General features: G+C 45.1%; 6 protein-coding genes across 12 annotated transcripts in view; 3 read left to right on the top strand and 3 right to left on the bottom strand.

Annotated features, from left to right (window-relative positions):
• Positions 1-8721, bottom strand: part of LOC117143102 — a 38208-nt gene extending 29487 nt beyond the window's left edge. For both annotated transcript variants that reach the window (XM_033307582.1, XM_033307583.1), the window contains exon 1: positions 7637-8721. In XM_033307582.1, coding sequence (XP_033163473.1) covers positions 7637-8246 — 610 coding nt within the window. In that variant the 5' untranslated portion in view covers positions 8247-8721. The remainder of the gene's footprint in view (positions 1-7636) is intronic.
• A 403-nt stretch (positions 8722-9124) lies between these two features.
• LOC117143301 (U1 small nuclear ribonucleoprotein C) lies at positions 9125-9805 on the top strand. The gene has a single exon (XM_033307906.1). The coding sequence runs from the start codon at positions 9227-9229 to the stop codon at positions 9662-9664; it is 438 nt and encodes a 145-aa protein (XP_033163797.1). The 5' UTR covers positions 9125-9226; the 3' UTR covers positions 9665-9805.
• Positions 9806-10030: 225 nt separating this feature from the next.
• Positions 10031-11679, bottom strand: LOC117143300 (deoxynucleoside kinase). The gene is made up of 4 exons (XM_033307905.1): positions 11518-11679; positions 10814-11165; positions 10472-10742; positions 10031-10415 (listed from the first exon to the last, which is right to left on the bottom strand). The coding sequence occupies exons 1-4, from the start codon at positions 11561-11563 to the stop codon at positions 10266-10268; spliced, it is 819 nt and encodes a 272-aa protein (XP_033163796.1). The 5' UTR covers positions 11564-11679; the 3' UTR covers positions 10031-10265.
• A 73-nt stretch (positions 11680-11752) lies between these two features.
• Positions 11753-13733, top strand: LOC117143299 (WD40 repeat-containing protein SMU1). The gene is made up of 5 exons (XM_033307904.1): positions 11753-11889; positions 11959-12025; positions 12082-12340; positions 12408-13486; positions 13549-13733. Exons 1-5 carry the CDS (start codon positions 11864-11866, stop codon positions 13645-13647), a joined length of 1530 nt encoding a protein of 509 aa, XP_033163795.1. The 5' UTR covers positions 11753-11863; the 3' UTR covers positions 13648-13733.
• A 101-nt stretch (positions 13734-13834) lies between these two features.
• Positions 13835-14452, top strand: LOC117143302. Of its 2 annotated transcripts, none has more exons than XM_033307909.1 (2): positions 13835-14063; positions 14139-14452. In XM_033307909.1, exons 1-2 carry the CDS (start codon positions 13934-13936, stop codon positions 14330-14332), a joined length of 324 nt encoding a protein of 107 aa, XP_033163800.1. In that variant the 5' UTR covers positions 13835-13933; the 3' UTR covers positions 14333-14452. The 2 variants fall into 2 exon arrangements, with proteins under 2 accessions (XP_033163800.1, XP_033163799.1); XM_033307908.1 differs by having other exon boundaries at positions 14124-14449.
• Positions 14453-14559: 107 nt separating this feature from the next.
• LOC117144220 (cubilin) overlaps positions 14560-17346 on the bottom strand; it is a 46443-nt gene continuing 43656 nt past the window's right edge. For 2 of the 5 annotated variants that reach the window (XM_033309274.1, XM_033309273.1), the window contains one exon: positions 14560-17254. In XM_033309274.1, coding sequence (XP_033165165.1) covers positions 16932-17254 — 323 coding nt within the window. In that variant the 3' untranslated portion in view covers positions 14560-16931. The remainder of the gene's footprint in view (positions 17255-17346) is intronic. The other 3 variants (XR_004459633.1, XM_033309275.1, XR_004459634.1) reach the window with 2 other exon arrangements.

Genomic DNA, 17346 nt, shown 5'->3' on the forward strand with positions numbered 1-17346 from the left:
TGTTGCAAAGGATTGGATTGTTTGTGCTCCATGTCGCTTGCTACAGTTGTTAACATGAAAAGATAAACATCGGAAATGATGTCAGTCAAGCTGACAGTGCCCAGCCTCCACGGCCGTACGAGTATGTGTATCTGCCCCCCTTTTTTTGTTTCCATCATTTCCATCTTCACGCATTCTCCCAGAACATGCTCTCAAAATCATGTAAAACTTATCCAACGAAAAGCGCACAAAAAAGCAGACGAGAAGCTGCTGAAAAAGCTGAGCCCCTTCAGTAGTTTCGGCTGTAACATGCTCGGCAATCAGAGCAACGTGTTTCGTATCTAATGAATTGCGACTCTGGGGAACTCACTCTCCTCCATGTTTCCATTGTCGCAGTAGCTATGTTGCAATGTGGCAAGCTCTAAGCCCCCTGCCCTCCCTCCGCACATCGTTTAGCGGGCTAAATGCCGCACTTTTAGTTGGAACTAACCACGGTGGCAGACACACAATGAATAAAAGATAAAGAGCTACGAATTAGATCACGCGATTGTTGCCTGAGTTTCCTCGTATAGAGAACGTGAGTAGATAAAGGTATTCAACTATAGGGGATGCAGTGGGTTAAAAGGAAGGTACAGAAGGTTTCCTTTTCGGAAGGCGGTGGTTCCTACAAAAGGAGCAACCCCTAAAAAAAGAGATTATGTGACAGCTATAACACTTGCATAAATGATTAAAATAGGTATAACACCTTTCAATGTGAAAGTTTTGAAAAAAAGCTGGAGAAATGGTTTAGATACTCATTTAGCAATCTTAGCTGATAAGTACATATGTAAGTGGGAAATCCAATACTTAAAACAAGGCACTCAATATCCAAAAGCTGATAAATGCCTATGGAATTATTGAAAATTCCCTTAGCGCACACTTGAAATCAATATGTGTGCCCATAAACCATATATTTAGACCAATGCCTCGTGCCAAGTATTACAACACTATAGTTCAGCACCTTGGGCTGCAATCGAAGGTGTGTAAACATATGGCGAAGATAAGATATATATAGAAGGCAGCCAAGAACATTGTTTTATTATATCATAGACAATCTAACGAACTATCTAATGCGGCATTGGCAAGGCTAAACAATAGGTGGTAAAAGGGTTAACAGCAGCTGCTGTTGCATCACATTTCGATTTCCCATTCCGCAATTACGGATTAGAAACCGAACCCTATATGAGAGGCACACACACCCAGGTTTTGATTAATTTGCATATGACATGAGCCCGATCTGATCAACGCATCAGCTGGTAGAAACCCTTGCCTTCACCGAATCTCCCTGCTGCTCGAGGGGAACTCGATAATTCTGGGCCGGAAGAACTTGTTTTTATGCCACAAACAAAGCAATTTTCGCACTGACGCTTCCACCCAGGTGACCAGGTAACCCCCATCCCTAGAAAAGGGTGAATTATGAATGCAGTCCACCGGAGGGTTGATGTGCGGAACGGGTTGCATGCAACATGCCAGCATAGAGCACACATTTTGGCAGGACCATTTGCTCACAGTTTGCGGTTTACGATGGCCGGAACACTGGGAACACTGAAAACCCGGAATAGCGTTTACCTGGGCAGCAAGACAAAAATACAAAAAAGACACCAAACGGAGACAGGGTCAAAAGCGGCGAGTCTTGGCTCATCTGTCGCCCGGCATTGCGTGATGTTTGCCAGATGAATGAGAGTGAAAAATGAAACACGAGTTGCCGTCGCCGTTGCCGTTGCAATCAGTCGTCCGGAAATCAGCACAGACAGCCAGGCCAGGAAGGGCAGGGGACTTCCCTGCCGCGACGAGGGGCAGCAGGGACAGACAGACATTAAGGCCGCATTATGAAACCAGCAGCAAACGGGCGACAAAGTGTTTCCATTTCCTATTTTGCCGGCTTTCCTTTCTATGCATCTCCCTCTCCCTCTCCCTGTCCCTGTCTCTTCCTTTTAGCCAGTTCTGCAATTTGTTTGCCGCAAACACACATTTACGTAATGCCAAGCGAAGGTCTGACTTGGCTGGACCTTAAAGCTGCCCGAAAACAAAAAACCAGGCAGGAAAGCACTTGAAGTTCTTGCGATGAAATTCCGAGAAACAAGTTGGCTTTCGATGCCAAGAAGGTAGATACACTCAAAGAAATTGCACAATCAATTGATATATTGGTTAAATAATGAAGTCCCTTGAGGAGAAGATATTCAAGCCTTTCAATAGTGATAACAAATATAACTGGTATCTATTTTTTGTAAAGATGACATATTTATTTTTCTATACTAAATACCACTTCTTGTTTCAATATTTCAATTCAATTTTTTCGATACAATCAAGATGTATAAAATGAAAATTGCTTGAGAATCCCACGGATTGGACAATAACGACTAAACTGAATGACCAATTTAGTAGCTGTTCCCTGTGTGTAGACGACTGCTGCTGAGAAATTCCGATGGTAATGCAAGGTAATGGTCTTCCCAGGCTCGCTGCTGGTCCCTGGACCTCTTTTCCCTCCTCCACCTCCTCCTCCTCCTGCGATTCCAACTCCCCTGTCCAGCCCCTTTGATTAGTGACGCTGTTTACCTGTGCTACGTGCACAGGTTTCTGGAACGAATCCATAAACTGGGATCGCACGCTGACTGCTCTGTGTTTTCCGCTTTCCAACCGCGTGCAGATGGAATTCCCGACGCACAATTTGCTTTTGTTCTAACGCCCACGCTCCGTGCACTCCCACACCCACCATCTGCTGGTCGTCCGAATTGGTATTTGCAAACACGTTTTTGGCTGGAGAAAATTAAATATAAATGCCATCGAATGCGCGAGGAAGATTGAGTCGAGAAAGGTGGCCCTGGGCTAGTTCAGCGCCAAACCCCCCCTCCTCCGCTACTCCCATGCTCCATGATTCAGATTAGAAAGTCGTGCTCCGAAATGCGGGTGCAGTGTTTCCAAAGGTGTTTACGACCAGACACCGCTGAACTTGAAAACCGCCAAAGAACTTGAAACCCGAAACGACAGTTGGTAAAGGCTTTTAACGACGCCCTTCAACTGCGGCCAAAGGCTATTAATCAAGGCAGCACGAATCGCATCCGCTGCACCACTGCGACACTATCGATATCGGGGAGAAGCACCCAAGAATGAACCACTCAAAAATGTACAGCCCGCGGCGCTGCATATAAATACCGCTTAAGGTAAACAGACAAAGCCCAGACAGACGCATTAATTTCGAGTCTTTTGCCCATTCTCCACACCGTTAAGAATCAAAAATCGAAGAGCGCTGTGCTTCAAATCCCCGGCTAGCGATCGTCTTCCAATCTTCCCAGTTCGAACGTATCGATGGGCTTGGGGGTTGGGGTCTCGTTTAGGCATTTGGGTGGGGGAAGTGCGCCTGAAGTGGGGGCAATCAACAATGGAGAGTTGGGGCCCAGTTGTCGAAGGAACGAACGAACAAACGAACGAACGCATAGCTTAAAGTTCAATGACTGAAAAGGTGCGTTCTTGCTGCGGTTGTCGCTGTTGCTGATGTTGCTGCAGTTGCTCTTGGAGCTGGAGTTGCTGCGGTTGCATAGGAATCCATCAGCAGCAGCAGGCAACTTTGACTCGAACCCCATTTATATTGGCCATTTGCTTTTGCTTTGGCTTTTGGCTTGGTTCTTATTGCGCCTCGCTAGGCGAACGTGCAAAAATGCGGCATGAGCGGCCTAAGCGATCGGCAATCAGTCTGCAGATTCCAGACGCAACAGCAACGCAGCCCGTTGCTGCCGCCGATATTGGCGATATTGGGATATGGCTGCTGTTGCCAATCTCGAGTAGGCACGCAACGAGCAATTCCAGGCAAGAATCTCCACTTGCCGTTGAACTTGGGGCCTTAAGTGGCTGCTACACTTGCGGCTAAGTTGGCCGAACAACATGGCCAAGAGTGTTAGCCATGCGCAAATACAACATGCAGTTTCAGCGAATTGTTTAGATTGGAATGACCATGAGGAGGAATTTTACACAAGCCGATTGAGTAATAGGAGTAGTAGGAGACAAGTGGAGCTTTAGAAATATAAATAAATTAAGATAGCTTTTTCCTTTTATTAATTGTTTACAAATCTATATCTCGCTGGGTTCTCAATCTCAATAGAATCTCAATAGAAGCATCTTAAGAGCCAAGTATCCATCTCTAGAAATTTCCAAAAGATTAGATCTTATTTGTATAAGGGAAAATTGCACAGACAAGTCCAGAATTCCAGCCAAGTCCTCTCAAATTCTTTGGCTTGGATAGCGACAGGAATTGGGATTCAGGCTGTTATCGGGCCTGGAACGGAGACTCCTTCCATGCCGCCGCTGTTTACATGCACACGATGACAGACGCGTCTATTTATCTGTATCTGTATCTGGCTGGCTGGCTGGACTGGTTGTTTGGTTGGTTTACATTTCGGTTTTGCGCTTCAAGTGAGAGAAAAATGTTGGGAAAATAAACAAGAGGAGCCCAGTCAGAATTTCAGACGCAGCGATGGCAAAACCAACCGCAGCTGAGTGGATTGGATTGGCCCCAAAATGGGGGAAAAAAGGGGGAGCCCCGGGCAAAGTTTGACTGCAACAATCAAATGCTCATCAGCGCACTTGAAAAATAATGCGTGGCTGGCTAAGACAAAAACGAAGTACATTCTCGCGGGCAGACAGAGCCATATAGACCTATAGATACTGTATCTCTGGATACCAGCAGCTTGTATCTTTCTCTCTTTCATTTTTTTTTCGGACTGTGTAGACGAGGCATTTTCATAGCTGGCTGTATTTTTCGTTGGCTTGTTTGTTTAGTTTTTGAGGCACACTCACACCCATACACACACGCAATGCTGCAGGTGGGAACAGGTTTTTCGGTTTCGGCTTTTCGTGTATCTCTCGGATGCGGGCCGTATCTTTTTGGCCTCGCGTTATTTATGCCCCACTGTGGCTGTAATTACAAATGCTCGTTTCCTGCTGAAGACAATCTGGCCATGTGTGCGCCTGTGTGACTGGGCATCTAAGTATGTAGTATCTCAGTTTCGTCCGGGATGCCCACGCACATGTGTCCTCCGCCCGGGATCAAGTTTCCAGTGAGCAGTGAGTGTCCGAAGTGGGCAAGTGCGTAAGTGGACAGCGGCATTTGCGGTCTTCAAAGGGCCTGCTTTTGCGAAAAGCGCCTGCTGGGCCCAAACAATTCGCCGGTTGTCCATGCCGCTCACGTACTTCCAACTATATTTCTTTAGCTTCCCCTGCAACATGTTGTGGCCCGGCAATATGGTCGATCGATTGGCAGATATAGTGAGTAGTTCATTGGCGGTAGTTGGCCATGGTTACCCGTAGGCCCGCAGCAGAAACAGCCGGAGAACGAATGGGAATTACCCTCGGCAACTGCTTCGCACGCTTGGCTGCACTGGCCCAGGAAAAGAGGCACTTTTCCGAGTGGTGGTTAGCCCAGCAGTCGCCGCAAATGGCGCGATGTAATGGCATTTCTAATATGAGCACATTAATGGCTGCGGCACAAAGGAACAGGTGAGGGGAATCGAAGTGGAGTGGAGTGTCCACTCCTTCCGAGGCAATTGCAAATTTCAAAATTAACAACCCACAGTTAAGGTGAAAATAATAGCTGTGCCAGGGGTTCTTTGTTGCCTTAATAATAATTTTTATTATGCCAGTTAAGTTGGGTTTTTGGAACATTATAGCCATCTTAAGCTTATACTACCTTTTGTTTTGAACACTTTGGCTAGCTTGTGTCACATTTTTAGATAAATTTAATGGTATCATTGAATTATTAGAAGCAATTTTAGGTGCTCGCCCGTTTTGAAGGCTATCACCTGGGCATATTTTTAGATGACCCTGACATGTAAAATAAAATAATTGAAAACAAGTATAAGAAGGAGAGTGTCTATCCTTGATTATTTATTTTTAAAATTTTGTTTGCGAAATACTCAAACAGCAAGTGCATTTAACAACAATAGACAAAGGGAACGAGGGAAATCGCCTAACTACAGAATAAATATGTAATTATTATTATAATTTATTATAAGAATCTCAGTATTAGTGTCATTATTATACTAGGGAATTGTTCAGGTCATATAAAAATCGACCTACATTTTAGTATGTTTCCTTTTTTTGTGAAGATTCGCAGTACTTAATGAGCCTAAACTATAAGCATTGCTATTTTTGTGCCCCCAGCTGTATGTGCATATGTAGTAGCCCAAGTGTGGTGCTCTTGTTTTTCCTGGGCTTCATACCTGAGCAATTAGTGCGACGTTTTCGATTGCGCATGCAGTAGCCCAAAGAGCAGCAGCTGCTGTTTTCGTGTTATTTTTTTCTGGGTTTTTGCTCTCTCGGGCAGCTGACAAGGAGCAAAAAGCCGGCGGCAGAGGGGCGGGCGTAAACAAAGTGAGCTCTTGCAAAATGACAGCTGACAATGGATCGCCACGTACGCCACGTCGAGCTCCTCGCAGAGCCAACCAAGTCTGCAGCCAAGTGCACAATAATAATGGCAACAAAACAATATCAAGTCGGAGTGAAAAAGCAGCAGTCAGCGTCGCCGCCAGTCTGCCGTTGAGATTTCATAAAGTTATTGAACGTTTTTCAAGCGAAAAACAAAATTCGGATTGCAAGCAGAAAATTAAAATGAAAATGAAAAGGCGATAAAGTGCCGAGCGAAGCAAAGTGCTAAAGTGCGAATAGCCGAGGAAATAAATTCGGATTTGGGCATATCACGAAGTTTGACAGCCACTGCAGATAACCTGTTGCTGTTGCAACTAGAACAACAGCTACAACAACAACTGCAGCACTTGCCACATAAATGGCATTCGTGTTGGGAAGGTATTTAACACAAGGTCGCGAAAACAATGAGCCAAACGACTTTAGACCGCTTATCTAAGTGCTCGCAGCTAGTTGGTAATTGTAGAAGCCTCCGCTGGACGCGGCCAAGAAGCTAATTGCATGAACACAGGCCACCCAGCCCCACCCACCCACTCATCCAAGTCGGCATAATGGAATAATGGAATAATGGCAGGACGGGCAAAGGGGCAATCGGGCCATCAGGGTGGAGCAAAACAGCGGAGGCGACAAAGTAAACAAGGTGTTAATTTCCACTGGTTCGGTATTCCCTCGGTTTCTTTTCACCGAGATGCTCAGATAAAGGGTATTCGCAGGGTATGACGATTTTAGGAGGAGTTTAATATATCATATATCATGATTAGATTTTAGTATTGCTAGCAATCAAATCAATAAAACAATTGATTTAGAAAACATTAAATAGACAACAAATTAAATCTAATATGTTAATACGTATTTGTTTTTAGACAGTAACAATGCAAAAACACTTTGCTATAGGGTATAGCAAGACCTGCTCCCCACTTCCCCCACTAATTTATTTTTGCTTCTCCTCCCTTTTGCGCCTTTGCAAATTGAATTCCCCGCGTGTTGCGAAAGCAGATAAGATTGGAGCACGTTCTCCGCCAAACACAGCCACCCACACAGAAGCTACTCCACGCATACAAAGCGGCAGATGACGGGCGATAAGCCGTCCGTGATAACGCACTTGACTTTGAGCGCGAATCGTGGGGGGAATACACACATGGCGGGGCTCCCACTTATATCCTAGCTGGGATTGAAAGGGCGGAAGATGAATGGGTCTACTTACGAACTGTGACCGTTTTCGGATCGTAGGCACAGACGCGTCGTTCCACGGCGGCAATTTTCCGCTGCACGCGACCCGCCCGCTCGCCCACCGCCTGCAGATCCCGCTGCAGGTCGTCGAAGATGTCGCTGGCTATGAGGACCAAGCTGGCCAGCTGCCGCAATGCGTTGCTCAGCGTTATGTTGCTGATCGAGTCGAACTCGTGGCCGGAGACCACCTTGGAGGAGCCGGCGGTGGGCGACTGCGGTGCACTGGCGATCCTTCCAAGCGCCGGCCTCTGCTGGCTGGGATGCCGCGAATTGGGCAGGGATTGCGACTGATGGCGAGTGGGCGAGGTGGACAGGAACTCGACGTGGTGCTTTAGCTTCTTCATGGGCGCCGGAGCGGGCGGCACTGGCTGGTCCTCCGGCGCCTGGTGAACCAGCACCCTGGTAAGGGATGTGGGTGATCCGTGGCCATTGGGCACCTCTCCATCCGGCGACTGCTTGTTAATGCAGTTGTTGTTCCGGCACTTGCCCGGCGTGCAGTGGAATCGTCCGGAGGCGTGGCCCAAACTGGCCGCCGTGGCCTGGGCCACATTGACGGGCTGCACCACGCGCTGGACGAAGGGCATCTCTCGCTGGCTCTCGCACTCTTGATCTCTCTGGCGGACACTAGCTGCTCCGACTCATTCGCTCCGCTTCGAAGGCACCGGCCAACATAAAATAAAAGGTAATCCAAGTAATCCCGGCACACACACACACACAAGCACGAGCACACGGGCACCGAAAACTGGTCGGACAACTTCTGGACTTGAATCCTCTGCAGTCGCAGCCTCCTAGCTATTGTCTACTACTTTCGGCCAAATTCCTTGGCCTTTTCACACGCACTCACAAACTAGTTTAAATCAACTGGTTTATTGCTGCCCCCCAAATTTTTCTGGCTAGTTCTCAGCCTCGCATAATTAGCACGCCGCACTCGAATTGCCCGTGAATGTGGCGATTTTAATGGCCCGGCCACCGTTACGCGTCGTTCGAAAGGTGTGTTAGCCGGCAAAATTACAAAAACCGACCGTCCGCGCTGACGTCTTCGTATTTCGCCGGTTTCAAAATAACTGCCAGTGTGCCCAATAAAAGGCAAGGGCAGTGAGGCCGCAGATAAATCATCTGCCTGTGTGACCGTTCGTCCATGCGGCTTGAGTATGTCACCGCCTCTGGTTCGAAACTTTGCTTAGCTTAGTAAGGACACAGTGCACTGCACACAGTGCAGTAACAGTGTGTTACTTGCTGTAACAGTTAACAGTGCACATTGGGCATTCAACACAAAACATTGATATAGAAAGCATGATTTATATTTATATTTATTTTTATGTTTTATCTGTTTGAATATATAAAAAATATATAGTGCAAGCTAACATAACCAAATCGAATTCCTCCACGAGTTTCAAACTGAATGTTGCTGTTAAACATATCGATAACGCAGCGGCAGGGTTGCCAGACAACAGCATGTCACAGTAGCTTATAACCCTTGTCGAAATACGGTCATACGACTGCGAAAAAATAAATAAAACTACAGTGGACCCAATTTCCATGCTAAGATAAATAAATTAGCGCAATGCCAAAGTACTATTGCGACTACTGCGACACCTACTTGACCCACGACTCGCCCTCCGTGCGGAAAACCCACTGCACCGGCCGCAAGCACCGCGACAATGTGAAGTTCTACTACCAAAAGTGGATGGAGGAACAGGCGCAGCATTTGATTGACGCCACCACCGCCGCCTTCAAAGCGGGCAAGATCACGAACAATCCGTTTGCTGGCGGACCAGGAGGAGCGCCTCCCAAGCCGGCGGGCGTGTCCATTCCACCGCCCAACATGGGGGCTCCGCCGCGTCCGGGAATGCCTGGTATGCCCTACATGCCTCCACTGATGAACCCCATGATGGGCATGCGTCCGCCACCGATCATGAATCCCATGGCCATGATGGGACCACCGCCTCCACTGGGCACTATACCCGGCGTCCGTCCAGGAATCATGAACGGACCCAAGTGACCGCCCTCAGGAACGGCATCCTCGCTCGCAGCACAGAAGGAGTGCTCCCATTGAGATGTCCTAATTAAGCTGTAGCATTTAAGTAAGCCCAATAGAGAGAACAACTATATACATTTATATAAAGCAAGTTAACTCAACAAATGGTTGTGTCTTAGTGGGTATAAATAAAAAATCAGAAGAGTAATTATACTAAAGGAGAGACATGAAGCGATAAGGTCACGCCGCTTTTAAATGTAGTACTTACACAGACAAAGAAAACAAAAATCAAAGTTAGGGAAGGCAACGCTTCGCATTTAATGATTTCTTTGTCCAACACAATATAGTTAAAATGCAAGTGAACTGAAATGCTAACACAAAAATAGTAGGTGCCTTGCCTTTCACAGTTTTTATTACAATATTTTGAGCTTACATACTAGTTAGTTGCTGTGAAGAGAATATAATGTGGATTATAATTGTTAATATACGAATGTGTTAATCAGGGGCTCGAAATGTAAGTTATATCAGTTTCTGCCTTTGTCCCGCGAATCGGCTCGTCTAGGCCTCTTAAATTATTATTTTAAACGTCTGTACTACACACAATTAGGTACTAATGGGATAATGGTTATCTGGCGACCCTCTGGCGCTTGCTGGGCGACACCAGAACCGGCGAGGGCTGTTGGTTACTTGAGATGGCGTCGAATATGCTGCTCTCCGAGCGCTGGTACTCGCTGCCAATGTTTTCCAGGTTCAGATCGGCATCGAGGACTAGGACCTGAGGAGAAATGCATATTTAGCGGCTTTGGTAGATGTGAGCTGTCTAGAAACTACCTTGCACGACTGCGGGCGTCTCTGGTGTATCAACCAGTCCTCGTGCAACTCATGCAGCTCCTGAAGGTACTTAAGCGGCACGCAGCTCTCCTCTGAGCGGGCCCGCTGCCGGATGCGCTCGTGTGCCACCTCCGGCGAGGTGCGCAAATAAATGATGAGGTCCGCCTGCACGTGAATGGACTCTTCGATGAACTTGTACCACTCCTCCAGCGTATTGTACATGCCCTGCTCCAGCGAGCCGTTCCGTCGCATGTTCTCCACGAAGCAATAGCTGCGGCGCGATGGGTAATGGATAAAATTAGCGTTTCTGGTTAAACCGGACGACGGGAATAATGCACTTACCGAGCGCTAAATATGGAGCGCTCCATTATTTTTAGCTTCTTGTTGGTTGGGGCGGTGTGCGACTGCAGCATGGTCAGCGTGACATAACTCTGAAAGGGCATGGCCCACTTCTTGGGATCCTTGTACATCAGCTCCAGCAGATTTACCCCGTTGACGTTGCGCCACTTCTCGACGGGCTCGGTCAGCAGGCAAATGTCGTTCTTGTACTTCTCGAAGTGGTTCAAATACGTGGTCTTCCCGCTGCCGATGTTGCCCTCGATGAGGACGGTGAAGGGCTGGGTGCCCTCGGCGTACTTGGTCCCCTTTCGGGCACAGGATGCTGCCTCCGCCATCAGTCCGGACAATCGGCGATCTGCACGTGAGAGTGGAAGTTTTACTATCTGGTTCGGGTACAGCACTGCAGCAACGGATCGTGGTTGGAGTTGGCTGTTCTGGATTCAATGGAGTACTGTACACGGCGGCGGGCAAATGGTGACTGATTCAACCCGCCTGGTGAGATCGTTTACCGCCGAAAACCAAAAAGAGCGGGAACATCGCCATTTGTTTCTTTTTTTTTTTAATCGGCGTTTTCTATCGTTATGTTTGTTTTTGTCAACCGGCTGATCGGCAACTGTATGTGTGTGTGTGCGTATTCTATTGCCGGTAATGTTTTAACATACATATTTGCAAAGAATTTCAATTTAAGGCAATGCTGGGTGAATTACCTATAAATGATATAATGTTTCTCTGCCACATGTGCTTGCTGGACATTCGTGCTTATGCAATTTTATTAATTACAAACACCACTGATAGCAATAAAATTAAACACTTGTTGCTAACAACTTTTATGGCCTCTTATTTATTTTATTTAACGTTGTGAAATGAAATTACTCTTTGCCTATGCTGAGAATCAGCTGTCGGCGATAACGATGACGGTCAGCTGTTCTTTGCTGTATCGGTTTTTCGCCATCCCTACGACGACGCATTTTTATCAATATTATTGTAAATTTGTATAAACCTGTATTAAAACTTATTTTTTAAAGGAATCTTAAGCCGGGAAATTAGTAAGAGATGTCCATAGAAATCGAATCTGCCGAGTAAGTATTGCAAATCAACCAACACCAACCAGTGTTTACTATATCCGTGATTTACCCCCCCAAACAAAGTGTGATTCGGCTCATCCAGCAGTATCTTAAGGAGTCCAACCTTATGAAGACCCTGCAAACGTTACAGGTTAGTACTTACACCCCGCAAAGAGAGTTGGTCTTTCAATGATCTTAAACTTTCAGGAGGAAACAGGCGTCTCCCTGAATACGGTGGACAGCGTGGATGGCTTTGTGCAGGACATCTCCAACGGGCACTGGGACACCGTGCTAAAAGTGACCCAGTCCCTCAAATTACCGGATAAGAAGCTGCTCAATCTGTACGAGCAAATAGTCCTCGAGCTGATCGAGCTCAGAGAACTCGGCGCAGCAAGATCTCTGCTCCGCCAAACGGATCCCATGACCATGTTGAAGCAGCAGGAGCCGGAACGATACATCCATTTGGGTAAAATATAAGCCATTCTAAGGTTTCATTAGAGTTTGTGATTCCTAATTGATATATTTGTCTGTAGAAAATATGCTGCAGCGCGCTTACTTCGATCCCAGGGAAGCCTATGCGGAGGGGAGTAGCAAGGAGAAGCGGCGCACGGTCATTGCCCAAGAGCTGAGTGGCGAGGTGCATGTGGTGCCCTCCTCCAGGCTCTTGGCACTCCTGGGACAGGCTCTTAAATGGCAACAGCACCAGGGACTCCTTCCGCCCGGCACCACCATTGATTTGTTCCGCGGAAAGGCGGCGATGAAGGACCAGGAAGAAGAAATGTATCCCACCCAGCTGTTTCGACAAATCAAATTTGGCCAAAAGTCGCACGTTGAGTGCGCACAGTTCTCGCCGGATGGTCAGTATCTGATAACGGGCAGTGTGGACGGTTTCCTTGAGGTGTGGAACTTTACCACCGGCAAGGTGAGAAAGGATCTCAAGTACCAGGCGCAGGACCAGTTCATGATGATGGAACAGGCGGTGCTGGCGTTGAACTTTTCACGAGATTCCGAGATGGTGGCATCGGGCGCACAGGATGGCCAAATCAAGGTGTGGCGCATCATCACCGGTCAGTGTTTGCGTAAATTCGAGAAAGCCCACACCAAGGGAATCACCTGTCTGCAGTTCTCGCGAGATAACAGCCAGGTTCTCAGCGCGTCCTTTGACTACACGGTTAGGCTGCATGGGCTAAAGTCAGGAAAGATGCTGAAGGAGTTTAAGGGGCACTCCTCCTTCGTGAACGAAGCCACCTTTACGCCTGACGGACACAGCGTGCTCAGCGCATCTTCCGACGGCACAGTAAAGGTTTGGTCCCTTAAAACGACCGAGTGCGTGGCCACGTACAAGCCCCTTGGCAACGAGTTGGCCGTAAACACAGTCCTCATCCTGCCTAAGAATCCCGAGCACTTCATTGTCTGCAACAGATCCAACACGGTAGTCATTATGAACATGCAGGGCCAGATTGTGCGATCCTTCTCGTCGGGTAAGCGCGAGGGCGGAGCCTTTATCTCAGCCACTCTTTCGCCGCGAGGAGAGTTCATATACTGCGCTGGAGAGGATCAGGTGCTTTACTGCTTCTCCGTCTCGTCCGGCAAACTTGAACGTACTTTGAACGTAAGCTGCTCTTTGAACTAGTTGTTTTCAAACTGAGTTTAAATATGATATTTATTCCACAGGTTCATGAAAAGGACGTCATTGGCCTGACACATCATCCGCATCAAAATCTGCTGGCCAGCTACAGTGAGGACGGCCTGCTGAAGCTTTGGAAGCCCTAGACCATATAAGCAATTGACTTTCACACCTAGTTAGTTTTAGTTGGTGGTCTTATTTGAGCTGCCGAAATATACCTACTGACCCCAAAGCGCTTGCAGTTTTTTCTCATGCCCTCAGCCATTCCTCACATCAATATCTTCAATCATGCCTATATGAAACAAATTGACTTTAATTAAGCATTATGCAAAGCGCCAATCTCTCAGAGCGCTAATCCACAGAGTTTGCCTCAATTGCTGTCCCAGCACCTAAATTAGTCGAGCAGCGACACTCAGCCGGTTCACTTGCAACATGAAGAGCGACGAGATCATCGAGAAGATCCGCAACAAGCTGAAGGAATCGGATCCTGCCCGGCGCACCGTCGTCAACACGTTTCAGTTCAACTTCACCGATGTGGATGGTAATCTCATCAAGAGCATGGGTGAGTGGGGAAGAGGAGGCCTTGTTGTGGGTCAGCCCACCGTTGACCGTCTCATCGTAGTCTTTGATTTCAAAGCGTTGGACATCTACGAGGGGAGTGCCTCCAGTGCCGATGCACAGGTCACCATTTCCGATGAGGACTTCTACTTGGTGGGCACTAAACAGAAGACTTTCCAGGAGGTGTTGCAGCAGGAAAAGGCCAAGATCGATGGCGATGAGGAGGCTATCAACAAAATGCTTGAGAAGTTTCGCATAAATTCTCAAAACTAGCTCGGTGACAAGATGTAATGATGCATGCATTTCGTTTATTATATGAGACAATTTAACGTTTATTGTTTATTCAGTTCCCCAATAATAAATTATAACAAATAACAATATTTCTATTTAATTCTATGGAAGGTCGCATTTTAGAAATTAGTAAGTTACAAAAATTAAAAAATAAACAATTATCCCACCAAAAAATAAAATCAAAACGTGACTTATTTAATTGGTTTTAGTATTCATTTATTTAATTACCTTTATTTATATTTAATGTTAACATGGAATTGTTTTTGTAGGTGTTTCCTTTTAATTTGAAATTTTTGTTCTGCGATTTATCATTTAACTATTTTATTTGTTATTCGGTTATCTCTCTTTTTGGCAACTGGCGCCATGTTCTCTGCCAATAAGTGCGCCCGAGATTCGGTTTTCTGATTTCTGTATCGGGTTTTGAAATTTGAGAAACGTCTCTCAATTCGAATGTGTTTGACTCCTTTCTTTGAGTGTCTTATTTATAGGTTTAATTGTAATTTTAACATTTGCTTTTTGGGGGTGTTTTAGTTTAACTTTGTGTTACTTTAGTAAACATTTTAGTTTAGAACATTATTTTTTTTTGGTTTTGGGATAGGTTTTTTGTTGGGGACATTCTTTTTCAAACTTTTTATTAGCTTTACGTTTTCGTACTATTTTTCTTTAAATTTATGTTTAATTTTTATTGCTAGAACACAAATTTAGAGTTTTTATTAACTAATTGAATTCTTCGCTTCTGGGTTTTCTGTTCGGTTTTAATGTAATACAACAACAAAATTTGTACACTTAAACTAAAGTTTATTTATACGAATTAAGTCCTAGGAGTTCTTGATCATTATGCTTTTTATGCAACAATTTAACAACGGTTTACTTCATCAATGTAATTGTATTTATTTTAGCTTTTTTATCATTCTTTTTTTTAATTAGTGTAGCATTTTTGTAACACCTACATACCTTTATTATTAATCGTTTTTACGTCAAACGGGATTTTTTTAATTTCCATCGCTGATTTAAGCCGTATTCTTTAATTTCCTCAATTTTCTTTGCAAAACGTACGTGCGCTATGAAACCAATAATTATTATTTATTCTTGGAAATTTCTGGGAATTTATCATTTAGCTCCAAAACGGAGAAAACTTATTTCAACTAAAAGCATCTTTAACTTCCCAACAGGATTGCATGTGTAAAAAGTTGATAAACTACAATAAAATAATAGTTCATTTAAAAGTTAATCGTCAAATAGAATTCGACCCAACGAAAAAAGAAACTTAATATTGGGTTTCCTGTATTTAGTTTTTGTGTTTAGCTTTTGTATAATTTACTTTATTATTATCATTCCCTTTAGCGTATACATTTTTATAAATATTCTTGTTCGCCTTAAATGTTTATAAAAATGTGCTTAAATAGACAAAAATCTTTGAATTTATTTAATTTCCATTTCTCGCAATCATTTTCCATCTTTGGGGCCACTATAAGTAATTTATTCAAATTCCTTTTTATTCTCATATAAACTTTTCGATTTAGCGTCATTAAACTCTTGGCTTTTATTCTTTGCTGGAAGATACAGTTTTGATAGTCACTAATTCTTTTATTTATGCATTATTTCGTCTTCTCCTTTTTGTTGTTGTAAGTTTGATTTGTGTAGCCTCAAGGGTCGAAGATTTTTTGTACAAAATGTGTAAATAAAAAGTCATGCGCGTATGTAAAGATAATTAATTATTATTGTTTTATGCCCTTTAGTATGTTGCTGCCGTTATTCATTATTGGTTTATCTATCGGTTTTGCGAATTGTGTGTATTGTTTTTTATCAACGTTATTTCGTCTTCGTTTTTTCTGTTGTATAATTAATTCAATTTATGCTTCACCTAAATATTACTCGTATCAAATATAAAAATCAACAACTTTATTTTATTTTTCGTCTTGTCTGCGGTCTCTTGTGGCTATGAAAATGATTCGTACATGCACTTCCGCTCCACTATTTTTGGCTCGTTTCCGTTTCCGCCGCACGGCTTCCCCTTGCTTTCTTCACATCCGCCCATCGGCCTGTGCTTTTTGTGCGCTCTCTCCGCTCCGCCGTACGTATTTCGCTATGTGTATAATATAGTTATTAAATGTAGCTGTTATTGGTTTCTTATTCATCCATCGCCTATCATCCCCTATGTGAAACGCTGCTGGCTAATCGTGTTATCGCAACTACAATATGCTCGCCCTACTGTACTTAATTAGCTTAGATTCCGCTCTATCTGTCCATCTCTAATGCTACTAGCCATCCCGTTTCGCTCGTTATTAAATTTACGTCTTAATCAATTCGCATTTTTGCATAATTTCTTGTCTTTTAGGTATTGTTAACTTTTGAATTTCTGTTTCTGCTCGCCTCCCGGTTTTACTGTACTCGTGTTTCACTGTATCCTGTGTCTGTGTGTCAGTTTGCACTGTGGGAGTGTTTGTAATCTACTGTTCTTGCTCTGCAAAGTTGCTTCGTTCGCCATTACCTATGTATGTAGATAGCCTTATTCTAAATGCGTTTTAAAACCGAAACTGAAGGTTGCGATAAAAGTGCCTAAAACCGCACCGAACCATCGTTAGACGTTCGCCATTTGGTTGACATGATCGATGTTGTCCTCATCGAAGTGCACATCGTTGATGAAAATGTCCGCGTCCAGCTGGTCCTCGTCGAGCTCCAGATCGTCGTCGTCGTCCTCCCCGTTGGACATCAGCCCGTGTCCCATCCCCATACCCATTCCCATGTCAACGCCGGCGATGCAGATGTGTGGCGGCGGCGGCACACTGGTGGGCGGAAGTGGAGCTGGCGGGATGATCAGGTTGCCACTGTTGATCCCATGCAAACTACCCGCAATGCTGGCGCCACCACTCTGCAGATGCCTGCGACTGGAGCTGAGACCCGCTGCTCCACGAGAAAGGGGATTAAAACATAAAAAAGTTATATAAATGGTATTATATTTCATTAGGTTGCTTATCAGTGGAAAATCCCTACAA

Source organism: Drosophila mauritiana, chromosome 3R (assembly GCF_004382145.1).
Source record: "Drosophila mauritiana strain mau12 chromosome 3R, ASM438214v1, whole genome shotgun sequence".
In the NCBI taxonomy this organism is placed as follows: Eukaryota; Metazoa; Arthropoda; class Insecta; order Diptera; family Drosophilidae; genus Drosophila; species Drosophila mauritiana.